The following is a 15,528-nucleotide window of genomic DNA, read 5'->3' as shown; positions in this document are numbered from 1 at the left end:
GAGAAGAAAAAAAAAAAAACCTTCACATTATTGGCTCCGGGCTCCACTTACCTCTTTCTCTCTCCCTCTCACTCACGCACCCGCCTCGAAAATCGCAAACTTCCTGCCTTTTTTCCCGCTGGCCACGCCTCTCCTCCCGCCCTCACGGCCAATGGGCTCGCGCCCCGGACCCCGTCGTGTATAAAACCGGGGCGAGCTGGGGGTGCGTGCCATACGGTTTGTTGACGTTTTACCTGCGCTGTTGAAAGAAAACCCCGAGCAAGATTTTCACCGAAGAAACTTGCGCAACGTCGACCGCATGGATTTGCCAGACTTCCGGCACGACTAGCGAGCTCGAGTTCCGGAAAAAGTTCTTTTTTTTTGTTTTGTTTTTTGGGGGGGGGAGACGTTGACTGGTAATTGCGGTGGATGATGCGGGAGGAGGTTTCGTGTACTAAGTCCCCGGAGGGAGGCATGGGCGCCGGCGAGGAGGAGCTGGAGCGGATGGCCTCCAAGAAGGGTGCCCATCAGGGGAACCGAAAGCGCTCGCCGTACCCCAAGAAGGAGGCGGCGGTGGCGACGGCGGCGGCGGTGGAGGAGAGCGGCGGCGGCGGCGGCGGCGGCGGGGACCCGTCCTGCCTCATGCCCTCCAAACGCATCAAGAAGAGCCCCAACTCCAGCATGGTGTCCCTGGCTCCCGCGGCCCTCTCCGTACGGCCCGATAATCGAGGAGGTGGGGACAGTTACTGCTCACTTTTACCACCGAGAGGAATCCAGAAATAAGTGGTTAGAACTGGCAGTTAAGTAGTTTGAACTTAAAAACACAATTGTTATCCACTTTGCCTAATTAGATCATAGATAAACTGCGAAAAGCACTTACTGCACATTTGTTTTTACTTGTGCAGCAAAACGGAATCGTGAACTCTGTCTGAAAATGAGATAAAAAAATATCTTTATTTACTTCAAATTAAATGTTGATTTTTTTTCTTTATTTAAGTGTAAAAAAAAACTTGCCCCACAGACAGACTTCTCGAAATGAGTAACTTAAATCACTTTTTTCAAGAAAAATTCGACCCATTTCAAGATGACATTTTGCATTGCAAGTACAAACCATAGTATTTATGCACTTTATTTCTGATCTAATCAGGCAGTATAGACAACATCGCTTTTTAAGTTCAAAATACTTGAACACGTTTTGCAGCGCGAGTAAAAGCAAACAAGCAATAAGTATTTGTGAGCTCTATTTACAATCTAATTAGGTAAAATGGATAACTTTGTTTTCTAAGTTCAAAATACTTGAACATGTTTTGCAGCGCAAGTAAAAGCAAATAAGTAATGTGCACTTTATTTGTGATCTAATTAGTTGAACTAGACATTAACTTTGTTTTTGAAGTTGAAAATACTTGCTCCATTTATAGATTATTTTTGCAGTGTGGCAAGTCATCACTGCAAAAAGTATTTAACTAGATCAGTATAAACATCTCAATTTGAGCATAATAATCCAAATTTTAGTTGTTTTGACGAGTTAAGAAGATCTTGGGCATTTGTCCTAGATTATTTCACTTGTTCTGAGATGTTTCTGAATCGTTTCGATACATTTCGTCCTTATTTCAGGTCATTTTCTTTGCCAATGGGGTAAGAAAATTGGTCATTGGCAATTTTACTTTTTTATTTCAAGCGAGATTTACCCTAGAACTGGTCTGAAATGTCCTCAAACAAGCAAAGTAAACTCGGTCCGATCAGGAAAAGTGTCTAAATGAGTGAAAACCGCTCAAAACAAGATACGTTTCCTCAATTCCAGTCATTTAAGCCAATGCTTGATATTGACTTTTTGCAGTGATCATTATTAAAATTAAGATTAAAAATATTAAAAATGTCAGTGATTTTAACATAAAAAATTCACTTTAACAGTGTTGACGTCACAATTGAACACAGTTTGAGGAAAATGTTTTTTGTTGTCAATGAATCCTTTTTAATTTTATCCTAGATTTATGCACAAAAACAATGGCACTAGCATGTTGGAAACGCTATAGGAGAAGTTAGGAATGAGTTTGAACCACAACTAACAATTTCAATTTCACATGCTCCCTCTTTCACTGTTTGTACACACACGAGATAAGAGCCTTTAAAAAAAACTCCAAAATGAGGCCTGAAGGAGATACATGAAGACTTCACCTCCTGACTCACCTTCAGATGCTTTATTTGATTAGCTTAATTCACGCTATGTACAACTGGTTAAAACATTTTATAATCAAATCAAGCAAAAACCAGCGCCAAGTGGCAGCTTCTCACTGCTCAATCGTAGTTGGAAATGAAATGAAATCATGAAACAAGCTTTAATCCGAACTTTCCCTGTAGTTCTGAAACTGTCAGCTCGACCGCCTTCCAACCAGCAGATTCAAAAGAACTCAAGCTTCAATTCAACATTTGAAGCTGTTGATTTCGTGTGGAAATACCTTTATATTCAAAACCACATTCTTCCGACTTGATCCTGAAAGAGTCGAGTTAATGATGAAAGAAAACTGCACTTCAGAGAATCATACACAGTGACCGGTTGTTTTGCTGAAATTATTCACTACAAAAAGTAAATATCAAGCATTGGCTTAAATGACTTGAACTGGGGAAATGTATCTTATTTTGAGCGGTTTTCACTCATTTAGACACTTTTCCTGATCAGACCGAGTTTACTTTGCTTGTTTGAGGACATTTCAGACCAGTTCTAGGGTCAATCTCGCTTGAAATAAGAAAAATAAGACCAATTTTCTTACCCCATTGGCAAAGAAAATGACCTGAAACAAGGACGAAATGTATCGAAACGAGTCAGAAACATCTCAGAACAAGTGAAATAATCCAGGACAAATGCCCAAGAACTTCTTAACTAGTCAAAACAACTAACATTTGGATTATTATGCTCAAATTGAGATGTTTATACTGATCTAGTTAAATACTTTTTGCAGTGTTGAAATTAATTGGGAACAACAGACTGATGTTTTCTTATTTTGCTGATTGTGCAGGTTATCACAGTGCAGTTTTTATCTTTTACTGTAGTTTGAGCGTCATACATGTGTCACCCGGCATTCGTATTCCACTTTTACAGCAGTGCAGTAAACCTGGGGCCTCACTCTGCTAACTCTGAACTAACACCTGCAAGTTCCTGGATTCTGCTGCGGTTTGGGTCATGTATCCTAATCCTAAATCAATTCTTTACATTGAAGTAACTGATTTCTTTGCAGTAGTGGAGTTCCTGATCACATGGTGCACGTTACTGCTTGGAACATAAGGCTGTGAAAGGTTCCAGACCACGTACTTATGTGGACACGTTTTCAGAGCGGTTCATTAAAGCCACGTGCCGATAGAAACGAAACAGAATTAAATTGAATCAGAATTAAACCATGCCTTAACTTAAAGGAATAGTTCACCGTTTTTTCCGTGCTGAGATATGTTCTTACCTGAGCTGAGACGAGTTGATACGTACCTGTCTGGTCTTTGTGAGTGCCCGTGGAAGAGCGTGGTAGCCTCCAACTTCACCCCGTTTGGAGCCATAGGAATACACTGGGAGAGGCCAAATGCCAGCAACATCTTGCGTCATTTTGCGGGACTGAGGGCACGCACAAAGACCAGACAGGTACGCATCAACTCGTCTCAGCTCAGGTAAGAACGTATCTCAGCTTGGAAAACTGGTGAACTATTCCTTTAACCTATACCTTTAACTATTCCGAACCGAGCGCGGTTTCTCCAGTTCAGTTTTATCCAATTCTAAAAGCTTCCCGACTGGAGCTCACAGCCTGTATAGACCAGAGTGACGCCTCATTTGAAAGCTAAGGCCTACAAAGCTGAACGCCGCGTGTTTTTGTTACATTTTCGTCACGTTCTTTTCATCATTTCTTGTTACTTTCTTCTTCGCTTTTTTCCTTGATTTTTTTGAAGCTTCCGTCACTTTTGTATTGCGTTATTGTCACTTCTTTTGTTTTGTATTTCCATCTTCGTTTTCGTTGCTATTTTGAAAGCTTTTAGATTTGGGTAAAGCCAAACTGGAGGAAATGCTCTCGGTTCAGGAGATTAAGTAAAGCCTTTTTTTTTAAAACCGCACCGCCATTGAAAGAGGAAACCACTGATGCTTTAATCAGTTCAAGAATAGATTCCAGCAATGCCCTTTATTTTGAAGCCCCACAATCCTTAGGGCCTGATTTGCTAAGACGGAAGCTAAATTGCACCACGCCATTAGAAACAGCGATGATTTAAGCTTATATTCCTTCGTATATGCAAGACCTGCAAAAGTTACATCCTCCAAACACGTGAAATCTTCGTGGCTTTGGTTAAGGCTTCTCCTGCCGTCGGCTGCGGTGAGTGATGGATCTTTGTCAAGAGACGCAGACGAACGAGCAAGATCCTGGTCATAACTCGGCCTCAAAAGCTTTGTTTCCCAAAAAAAAAAAAAGTACAAGCAGAACGTCGTCCAGGAACTGCCCGGACACGAGAATCAAACGCTGGCGTCTAAAGCCAAACCAAAAGCTTCACACTTAGCGAGCGCATGGTCGACACGTGACGGGGCTTTGAGTTTTCTTTACAGTCATTTAGTTTTCTGTGTTGTTTTGCAGTGTGAGCAACAGAGGCACATTTTATTACACAGCGGCTTTGGGGAATTAGAAAACTGCAAAAAATAATAAACTAGATCAGTATAAACATCTCAATTTGAGCACAATAATCCAAATCTTAGTTGTTTTGACTAGTTAAGAAGTTGTTGGGCATTTGTCCTGGATTATTTCACTTGTTCTGAGATGTTTCTGACTCGTTTCGATACATCTCGTCCTTATTTCAGGTCATTTTCTTTGCCACTGGGGTAAGAAAATTGGTCTTATCTCAGTGGCAATTTTACTTTCTTATTTCAAGCGAGATTTACCCTAGAACTGGTCTGAAATGTCCTCAAAACAAGCAAAGTAAACTTGGTCCGATCAGGAAAAGTGTCTAAATGAGTGAAAACCGCTCAAAACAAGAAACATTTCCTCAATTCAAGTCATTTAAGCCAATGCTTGATATTTACTTTTTGTAGTGAAAGCATTGCCAGTTTTATCCTCTAGATCAGGGATTGGCCAGTTTGTGTTGAGGAGGGTCGACTTTAATCATCGCCCCAAAACACCAAGGGCCGAACCTTACCATTCTATCCTAAAGTAAAGAACTTTTCGTTTTACGCTAGTGGTTAACAAGTGTGATGGCTTTGGGGCCCAACATTACCCAAGCAGCAACCCTAAGAAAACTGTAAATTGTCGTACATCGTCTAAAAAAAAAAGCCCAATAACATGAATTTTAACCGATTCCATGCTGAAATGTTCTATAGACCCACAGAAAATAGTTCCACAATCCACTTTCTGGTCCCGACCCACACAAAAATGCACAAAAATATTTCTCAAAATCATCTCGGGGGACCAGAGGTTCTGTGTGGAGGGCCCGATTTGGCCCCCGGGCTTGACGTTGCCTACCCCTGCACTAGATTGTATTGTAAACACTGCCTAGTAAAGAACATTTAGAGGTAAATTCAGAAGAAAGCATTTCAACTGAGCATTTTCGTACATTGTTGCCCAACGTTTCGAGAATCATCCATTTTCTTCTTCAAAGGGCCGAAGATGCAAAGTCCCAGATGGTGGACTGCGCAATCTATAACACCTGTGCGCTTGGAGTACGTCACCACCCAATCCACCATCTGATGGGAGTTTACATCTTAGGCCCTTTGAAGAAGAGGATGGATGGTCCGGCAACTATGTACGAAAATGTCCAGTTGAAATGTCTTCACTTTCAGCGTTTGTATCTACCTGGATGATATCAGTCTTTGTTGTAAAATGAACATTAGACACTGTCCATTTTGCACAAACGCTTTGTAAATCAGGACTTAAGTTAACCCCCCCCCCCCAGCTGTCAGCACATGGCCCCAGTCCCTTTGCCCCTCGTTGTCTTTCTTTCACTGACTGGCCTGTCCTTTTGCAGGGGAGAGCTTCGAGGACCTCCACTCCCAGCGGGTGATCGCCAACGTGCGCGAGCGCCAGCGCACCCAGAGCCTGAACGACGCCTTCGCCTCGCTCCGCAAAATCATCCCCACGCTCCCCTCCGACAAGCTCAGCAAGATCCAGATCCTCAAGCTGGCCTCGCGCTACATCGACTTCCTGTACCAGGTCCTGCAGAGCGACGAGATGGACGCCAAGCTCGCCAGCTGCAACTACCTGGCCCACGAGCGGCTCAGCTACGCCTTCTCCGTGTGGAGGATGGAGGGGGCGTGGGCCATGTCCGCCAGCCACTAAGGAAGGACGCCCGGGGACCACTCGCTTCCTATCTTTCCCCTTGACCTTATTCTTTTCCGCGCTCTGTCTTGACCCCAAGCTCCGAGTGGTTTAGGACTCTTTGCATTCGCTCGAGCGTCCTGGTTATTAACGGGGATTTTCAATATCCCGGTTGTCCCTGGGTCTGCGTAAACATACCATCCGGATTTCACATTTCTGGATAAGTCGGTGTCCAGGGTTATGAGAAGCCAGGATACTCCTATTGGGATGCCAACACAGGGCCATGTAAGCATAATATCCTGGTTTCTCATCCCGGCTGACGCAATTTAGCTTGTACAAACGCGGCAGGAACAGAAACTTACCTACAACATCTCTACCTGGGCTTTTTAAACAAAGCACCGGGATATTCCTTTACAAACGACCACTTTGTCCCTCTGCGGTACTTCCTGTTTCTCGGACTAATGTCACTTCCTGCCTCAGCGCAAACCCGTACCGTATATTCTTGTTCCACTTTGCACGGCTTTCGCTGAAGCTATGATCACCTTCTTGTCCCTGTGTTTGGGGAAATGTATTTGTCATTAACCCCTCCCCCACTCTGGAGCCTAAACATCCAGGATACTGCGGTACACAGGTGTAAAACATCATACCTGGGATTACTAGGAACTACTAACCGGGATGCTCGAGTGCATGCAAACACGCTCACCAACAGAGAAAGCGAAAGGCACTAGGAATTGAGAGGCTTCCTGTTTTCAAAACCCATATTCTTCGAACGCAAAAACGCTTTCAGTAAATAAGGGTCTTTCCCTTGTACCAGCTCCACAATTCAAACTGTGCCATGCCAGGCCAAAATGCTCTAGCTCTGGCTTGGGGGCATGTCCGCCTAACCCATACCCTCCTCCCTCTGGCCTGACCCCCATCACCTCGTCGTGACCCTCGACTGATCACCTCTGCCGGGCCGTTTGGACATAATCTCTTCCAGATTTCCATTTTCCGTGTTTCGTGCCTTCGTTCGGCCACTCTAGTTCCGTCTTCCAAAGGTTCACCAAGCCGTCATCTGTACTGTGTAGCTTAGGTGTTGAACGTTTGGCCTCTCGCGTGAAGAAGCTTCGTCGGTAACGCCAACGATCGTCGATGAACCTTCAAAAAGAGGAGTTTGACTTCGAGCCGTGGAGTTTTCAAAGAGGCCTGTACTTCCGTGTGGTCAGGTCACAGACTCAGAACCACAAATATGGAGACAGGTCTTTGAAGCTCTTGACCCCCACCTTAACCAAGTGCATTTTCTCCAGTTCGACTTAACCCAAACCTAAAAGTTTCTTGACTGGAGAGCTATAGGCTAGTGCCTCATTTGAAAGCCCACAAAACTAATCAAAGCTGATCTTTTTCCTCATGTGGTCACATTTTTGCCTCTAGTTCCAGGTGTCGGCCCATTAGTCCGATGTCTCATTATTCTGAAAATGTTCCATTGAGTAAGAGTTGAAAAATAAAGTTAGCTTCAGGCAAGAGTCCACTGACCTCACAGTTAGGGCTAATGATTGTATATGGCTCTTTAAGGTGAATAGGGAAATTTATATTTACAGATATCAATTTGAGACTTTTGCTGTCGATCACTGACATACATGTGAGAAAAAACTACATTGCAAGTTTTCTGTCATTTTATTTTTTCAAATAAGAACAAGGTGTTTTATGCCTAAAAATGCCCCAAATTTCCCATCTTTTCGGCGACGAAATCTGAATAATGGATAGAGCTACATTCAAATTTATGGTTTCATTTTATTGATGAATGAGTTGCCAAGACTTTTTCAGAGGGGATTTTTGGATTTCTTGTTTAGTTTTAAAATAAGCTGTTTTTTAGTGGAAAAATGTGTAAAAAAAATAATTTTCGCCTTATTTTTTGACATTCAAAACTCAATAAATGGGCCTTAAGGGATTAGATAATAAAAAATCCCTCTGAAAAAATCCTCCAAATATTGTTCAGTCCAAGGCTGGAAAATGTGAAGTCTTTAGGTCCGACTGACGTGGACATAGTGTCGCCACAATGACAGAAAAATGTGTTTTGAGAAAAAGGCCCTTGAAATTGCATTGTCCCATATAAGTCTATGGGGGAACATTGAATCAGCGCAATATTTAAACATGTTATTGTGAAGATTAGGCATATTTTCTGTTTCCGGGTGAAAGCTTATATGTTCAGAGACCAATTTGGCCCAAAACCTGAAAACTGAAAAAATCTAGTTTTGCCTGTAGTGTCTCACCTTAATCCACAACACAACTGGGTTAGAGATGTCGGACTAATGGCACCTCTGCTCAATGGGACGTTTTCAGACCAATGGCATGGCACCCTTTTTCCATCGCTTTTTAGTTGTTTTCTTGTTACGTTTAAATTTGTTTACATTTTTGTTGCTATTTTGACGCTTTTTTCAAGAGGCTTTTATATTTGGGCGCAAACAAACTGGAGGAAGTTTAATCTGTTGAGGTGAGAGGCAAGAGATTAATACGGCTCATCTTTGTCCTAAAGAGAAGGAGAACTACTACTCTAATCTTGATCAGAAAACCAAACACTAAACTAAAAACAAAACCATACTAAAGTGCTGAGGAAACAGAAACCTGTGAAAGAAAAAGACATTTCCAACCAAACAAAACTCCACTACATTCTGTAAAAGGTGAAATCTAAGCTATATCTTCTTGGTCGAGGCAAAACGTCCAAATTGCAGGGTACAGATGACGGTTTCAGACCTTTTATTTGTAATGGAGAACTCCTGTACGACGGAACGGGATTTCCAAGATAAATTTGTCATTTCAAGACAAAATGAGCGTGGCCACGAGGTAGACTGACCATGTACTACGCTCGCACATATCTTTGGTTGGTGTGACCTTCGGAGTCCAAAGTGAAGGAGCTTGGGGCGCGTTTATTAACCACTACAGGAACAATGTGCTTCCTCTGTCCTCACCTCTACGTGTCCTATTCTTGATTCTTCCACTCCAAGATCACGGCGTATCTTTAAAAACGACTTTCTTTCCATTTTCTCTGTTCATTCTTTCCACCTTTTTGTCCAAAGCCTCGGCCCAAAAGTTCTTCAAGAAACTCCCGTGGAGCGCGTACGGTAAGACCCCCGTCCTCTTCTAGACGCATAGAAAAAATAAAAGTGTGCATCCAAACATTCCCCGATATGTTGACTGCACATGCTCACTTAAATTTTGTTTTCATGTCAACCATATAATTATGAATATGCTCGAGCGTTTTCACTCTAATTAGAGCTATGTAATTAGAAACAGGAGAATACTTTTTCTACTACTGGCGAAAGAATAAATCATCAAAAATAAGCAGGAAGAGCAGCTGCCGTTTTTGTGAAAGTTACTAAAATTCCTAGACAAAGTTGTTTTTTCCTCTTTGAATGAGTCGCGCCCCCTTGTTAAAGTGTCCGGGCCCCGGGGTCACTCTGAAGGTCCAACGTCAAAGTTCAGACGCATAGTAGAGTTCAGAGGTCACCCTCTGAGGAACTGTCCATCGCAAACAGCTGCTGGGCTTGGAAGTGTTATGGAAAAGAAAATTGAGCGACTTAAACCCTCTCCGCACGGGATTAGAATGACCTGGAGATGTCGGTAAAACTGAAATAACCCCAGGACGTCGGTCCTGGATCAGCAAAGTCAGTAATTCATTCACTTTGAACAGTTTGGACCTGGTAGTAGCTTGGTGACCGTGTGTGATGTCAAACTTAACAACCCAATAGGGTGCATTCACATGGCAACACAACATTGTAAAAAGCTGAGCTGGTGCAGATAAGAGTTCTATTGTGGTAACGGTCAAAATGCTGAATTTTGGACTTGGTTTATGACTAATATCTCTGTAATGGCTGGACTTATCCACATGAAAGAAAAACTGACATGAAATTCAGCGTCTTCTCTCTCAGCCCATATGAACTAAGTCACATGACTGTCTCATAAAGGCGTCCGAAAGTGGAAACAATGTTCCAAAGTATGTGCTTGATGTTGGTCAGATGAAAGGACTTTCTGACATGAGATGAATGTGGCAGGTTTGTGAATCCAGTCACTTCCAGATCCTGGAAAACACATGGACATTTTCTGTTTGGACATTTCTTTTTGAAACTGCGTCACGCACATTGAGTTGTATCAGCCCCCGCTTCAATTGTGACATGAGATTGTATAACGTTGTGAACACAGCCTGTAGGCTGCATTCATGTTCTTGAATGTGACCACGTCATAATCCCAGATGGAGAGAATCCATTTTTGAAATAGATGTCAAAAAAGAAAACACACACACAGATAATCACATGACCTTTTAGTTTCTTGTGGATATGTCCAGCCAAAGGTACAGACAACAACACGCCATACAATGGGCATGAAGACAAGGGGGGAGGAAGCTTCTGATGGAAATCACAATGTTTTACTCTTTTTAGCCATTTTTTGGCAAACTGAACATATTTATCACACGCTAACACAAGTCAAATTCGAGTCATTATGAATGTATTTCCACAGCAAATTGTCCAGAACACTTCATTGTAGCTTCTTCTCATGCTTAAAATGACAGAGGTGTGTGTTCTTATTATTTCACTACATGTTTTGTTGACATTGTTTGTGATGAATAAACTATCTATCTATCTAGTAGAAGCATAAAGAACGACACTCAAAGCTAGAGTTAGCAAATGAAGCATGTAGCAAGAACTATAGTTAGCATTCTCCATTATTTCTGTATTTATGGGCTGTTGAACCTCTTTCCTCCTCGCCGTGTCTCTGTATCTTTATTGAGTAGAAAAATGCATTCATATTCCTAATTCAGCGTTGGTTCCAGTAGTTTTGGAGTTTATCCACCTTTGCCCTGCCCTTTGATAATGGTGATAATGAACGTCGCTCAAAGTGGTTCAGTGTTTACAACATGTAAACTCGGAGATGATCAGATTGGCCCGAGTTCAGATGCGAGACGAAGACAGCAATGGTGAAGAAATGCAGCTATTGATAAAACTTTAACCGCCTTAACCCAGCACATTTTCTCCAGTTTGGATTTTTCCAAATCTTAAAGCTTCTCAACTGGAGCTTGAAAGCTAAGACCCACAAAACTCATCAAAGCGTCTTCCTTGTTTTTGTTATCATGTTTTAGTCGGAATTTTTTTAATTGCTTTTTTGTCACTTTTTCATCGCTGTTCATTGCATTTTTCCTCACATTTTGTCACGTTTCCGCTGCTTTTTTGTGAGATATAACCAAAGACTAGAATTAAAAGACAGCTTCTTCTCACTCCTCCCTCACAATAATGACCACGCTCGAAAGGGAATCTATGGCGGATTTACAGACTCCTCCTACCCAGCTCCGATCGAGCATGTTCCTAAAAAGGGCATAAGGGCGTGTAGCTCATTCATAGCCACGCCATTAGCTATAATGCTAACGGCCTGTCAGTCAAAGTCCCTAAATAGTATACGAGATTTCTAAAATGTTCCTTTACGAAAACCAGCCTGGTGTCTTTAATTGTAACTAACCCAGCGTTATCACAGGAGCAACAACGAAACCAGGCTTTACAGTTGCTTGGAACGTGTGTTAAGTGCAATGCTTTCTAATGGAAAACTATCTTGTTAGCAATGGCGGACAATGTCGGTCCCTTGCGTTGCAGTCATAAAGCAGAGCAACCAACGGCCATCGGACGCGATCGAGCCACAAAAATGTGAGCAAAACACAAACAAAAAGGACGAAGCGTGACAATAATAATGAGGAAGAAGCTTAGATTAGTTTTGTTGGTCTTAGCTTTCAAATGAGGCGTTACACTGCAATGCTCAACTGGAAGAAATGCACTCGGTTAAGAGGTTAACAAAACTACTGCACCAGTGAAGGGAGCGTGACTTTTGGACACGGCCTTCAGTACGATGCTAATGTAGCATGTTTTGAATAGTGTGGAGGAATATTCATATAACGTTAGCATCTTTTTAGCGAGCTGTTTTAGCATTAGCCAGTTCATTTACATACAAGTTTATTCAGTGGAACTCGGTATTAGTCTGACAGTTTTGCTCGGCATCTGTTCTCCAAACATTGGCCCTGCCCATATCCCTCATATCCCGTGCTGATCATTTAAGTCCTCACGCTCACTGCCCCGATTACGGTCGATTCAGGCCGTCCGCCCCCTCCCTCCTCAGCACACATGGCCCAACATCATTGTTTTGGTGCCGTTAGCAGAAGCGTCTCTGCTTGATTCAGAAACACGTGCATCTGGGTAAACAGCAGCAAACTTAATGGGCTGATCGTATCTGCCGCTCCACTTCGCTGCATCAACAAAACGCTCCTTTTATGGCTCAGGAAGCAGATTCGCTAATGAGTGAAATTAGGCTAATCTCAAGGGTTGTTTAGCGGCGTATCTGATGGGTCCGCTGCACTGGCGGGACACCTGTCATTTACAACCACAGTGGCCTGCTGGGTGACGAGAGTCAGGACCAAAGATCTTCAATATAGAACTGGAGATAGGACACGGCCATAGTAATTCTTTGGGACGAATGGCAGTTCTGGCGGCCATCTTGTGACTGGCCCTTCTAACCCAGTGCAATGTAATCAAATGGAAACACCACTTTCCTTGATACTGTTTTTGTCTATTTGTGGTTATTTCATGTTATTTCGTTGATAATTGTGTCTGATGTGAGTTTTTTTTAAATGTTTTTCCAGTTTGATAGGAGGCATAGACTTGCTATTAGCTACATTGGTTCATGGATTTTCCTCCGTCAAACACTTCAAATCATTCACTTCTATTTATATCAAACATAACATTTGTTTCCACTTTCCCCTCTTAACCGAATCCATTTTCTTCAGTTCGACTTGTTTGGTCAGATTTTTGTGGCTTGATGGCAGTGTAGTATAAACTAAATGTGGCAAAAATGCTAAAAAAAACATGTGAAAATCTGAGAAAAATTGCCACAAAAAAGGAATGTGACTTAAAATGTGCTCGATTAAAGAGTTAAAACAGTATTTCTGTACTTTTTAACACAACATGACTATTATTTATTGAAAACGGGACAGTGATGCAGTGAATGCCACTGAACCACTGAACCCTGGGAATGAATGGAGAAAACAAAGCTAATACGGCTAAACAACGCGACTAAAAAAACGAAACCTTTCAAAGAAATGACCTGATCCCGACTTAGACACGGGACGTAGAAGTAACAAACTGATCACAAACAGTTTCACATTCTGCCATTGGATCAATGAACATGTTGCTCCTGGTTTCGGCTGCTGTAGGTGCTAGCCAGGCACAAGATGGCCGCCACGTTTGCCACGTCAACGAGCGCCACGTCAGTCTTATTGAATATCTTTGGTTTCCCAGTGGGGTATATTCTCTGTGAGGAAAAAAGTGGACAGAAAAGGCCAGTGAAATCATGAATCATGAACTCAGAACGTTCGATGTGACTTTCCATGTGAGTTAAACCTCCTGACAGTGACAGTCGGGGACAAATTGCTGTCAAAGGTTCTTACACCGTCATCTTTACTATGTAGTTTTTAGCTTTGCGGACACTTCAGAACACTAGTCCCCAACCATTTCCCTGCGAGTTACGATACCAGACCGGAATGAAGAAGGGGTGTGGGTGTGTGTGAGTGTGTGTTCTTGTACTTATGACATTGTGAGGACCAGTTCAAGATGTGGTTTTAGGGTTAGGGTTAGAATTGTGTTTAGATTAGGGTTAGTGTTAGGATTAGGGTTAGGGTCTGGGTAGTACATTATATCTATGGGTGTCCTCACTAAGATAGAAGCCCAAGATCGCGTGTGCGCTGAGGAACACATGGTTAATTGGACTGGGTCGTGTTTCTGAAGCATGTAGCCCTTTGATATCAGCGGTATATTCTCTCTTCTCTCAGGACTGTTCATTCCCCAGTGGGGCTAAAGACAGCACACTGGTTCCCGTCAGAGCGTAACAAGATGTAAATGAAAATTGCGAGGCCGCGGCACGATGAGGGCGAGCCGAGGCCAGAGGCAGATTCTGTCGGTCACACTCCAGATGAAATGTGAAACACGCGCGGGGTCAATTCGGGGCGGACTCACGCGTATAGGGCCTTGGTACGACCCAGACAGTTGGCCTTTCAAGTGCCGCCAGGGTGATATCAAAATGAAATCAGTGCTAATCACAAATCTAAAGGGTTACAACCTATAGGTCAGTGTAATGCGTAATTCGAAAGCTAAGACCTACAAAACTAATCTAAATTAAGCTTGTTATTGCTGCTTTTTCATTACTTTTTGTCACTTCTTTTGTTGGTCTTTCGTGGCTTTTTTGTCACGTTTTTGTCACTTTTCCGTTGCTGTTTTCTGTTTTGTTTTTGGGCCTTTCTGTCGCATTTCCATCACGTTTTTGCTGCATTTCAATCCTCGTTTTCGTCTCATTTTCACCCTCGCTATTTGGACCATATTTACCATGAAGCTTTTAGATTTGGGCAAAGCCAAACTGGAGAAAACGTGCTCAGTTCCGGTGCGGGTTAAGAGGCTAACCGCACCGTAACCGCACAGGAGCACCTGCATGGTCTGGTAGGTGTGAATGTAAAGCGTCGTGTTGACAGTGAGCAGGCCCATCGCGCTCCCTGCAGGTGTCCCGTCCCCGCAGAGCATTCGGCCTTGAAAACAGAGAGCCTAGAACAGCGAGGGTAGAAAGAGGGCCCCCCCCCCCCATACCTAAGCCCGGGTCTACTCCTGGACCCGATCTGAGCCTCGGCAGCGGGAGGCGAAGACACGGCAGAAACTTTAGCTTCACACGCAAACCGAACCCAGGACGGACTGACAGGCGAGCGCGTGGAGGGGCTGGACCTCTGCCCGTGTCTGAAATCAAACGGAAAAACACCCACCAAAGAGAAAACAATAGGCTACAGTCTCAAATGTGATTTTTTTTTTTTTACTCACATGATCTAGACGACTAACTTTGATTTTCTTGTCTTGCACTTCACAATGTTTGGAAGATTTCTTGATGATAATTGTTCAGTGTCTCAGTCCTCCCTGATTTATTGGATTTTGAACCCCCCCAAAACCATGCAAATGTTTTAATTTCCCCCCACAAATGAGCCCATTCGCTACTTGCACAATAACATAATGCATTGGGGGTTTCGCTGCTGCAAACAAAATGGCGTTGCGAGCTGTCATCGAAGAGACTTATATCAATCTGATCAAATGTCCAATTCCACTAAACCAATGCTTAAAGGAACAGGCCACCGTTTTTACATACTGAGATATGTTCTTACCTTAGCTTTGACGAGTTCTTTAGGACCTGTCTGATCTTCACCCGTGCCTTCAGTCACGTAAACACAGCGCAGACGGCG

General features: G+C 42.9%; 1 protein-coding gene across 1 annotated transcript; it reads left to right on the top strand.

The window, feature by feature from the left end:
• Positions 1-411: 411 nt before the first annotated feature.
• Positions 412-6,269, top strand: LOC306982316 (twist-related protein 2-like; the record flags this gene model as incomplete). The annotated part of the gene is made up of 2 exons (XM_079582229.1): positions 412-712; positions 5,959-6,269. The coding sequence occupies 2 exons, from the start codon at positions 412-414 to the stop codon at positions 6,267-6,269; spliced, it is 612 nt and encodes a 203-aa protein (XP_079438355.1).
• Between the last annotated feature and the right edge of the window lie 9,259 nt (positions 6,270-15,528).

The sequence above is a fragment of the Gobius niger genome (genome assembly GCF_951799975.1).
Source record: "Gobius niger genome assembly, chromosome: 24".
In the NCBI taxonomy this organism is placed as follows: domain Eukaryota; kingdom Metazoa; phylum Chordata; class Actinopteri; order Gobiiformes; family Gobiidae; genus Gobius; species Gobius niger.
Note: the sequence above shows the minus strand (reverse complement) of the source record. Positions and strands in the feature narration are given on the sequence as shown.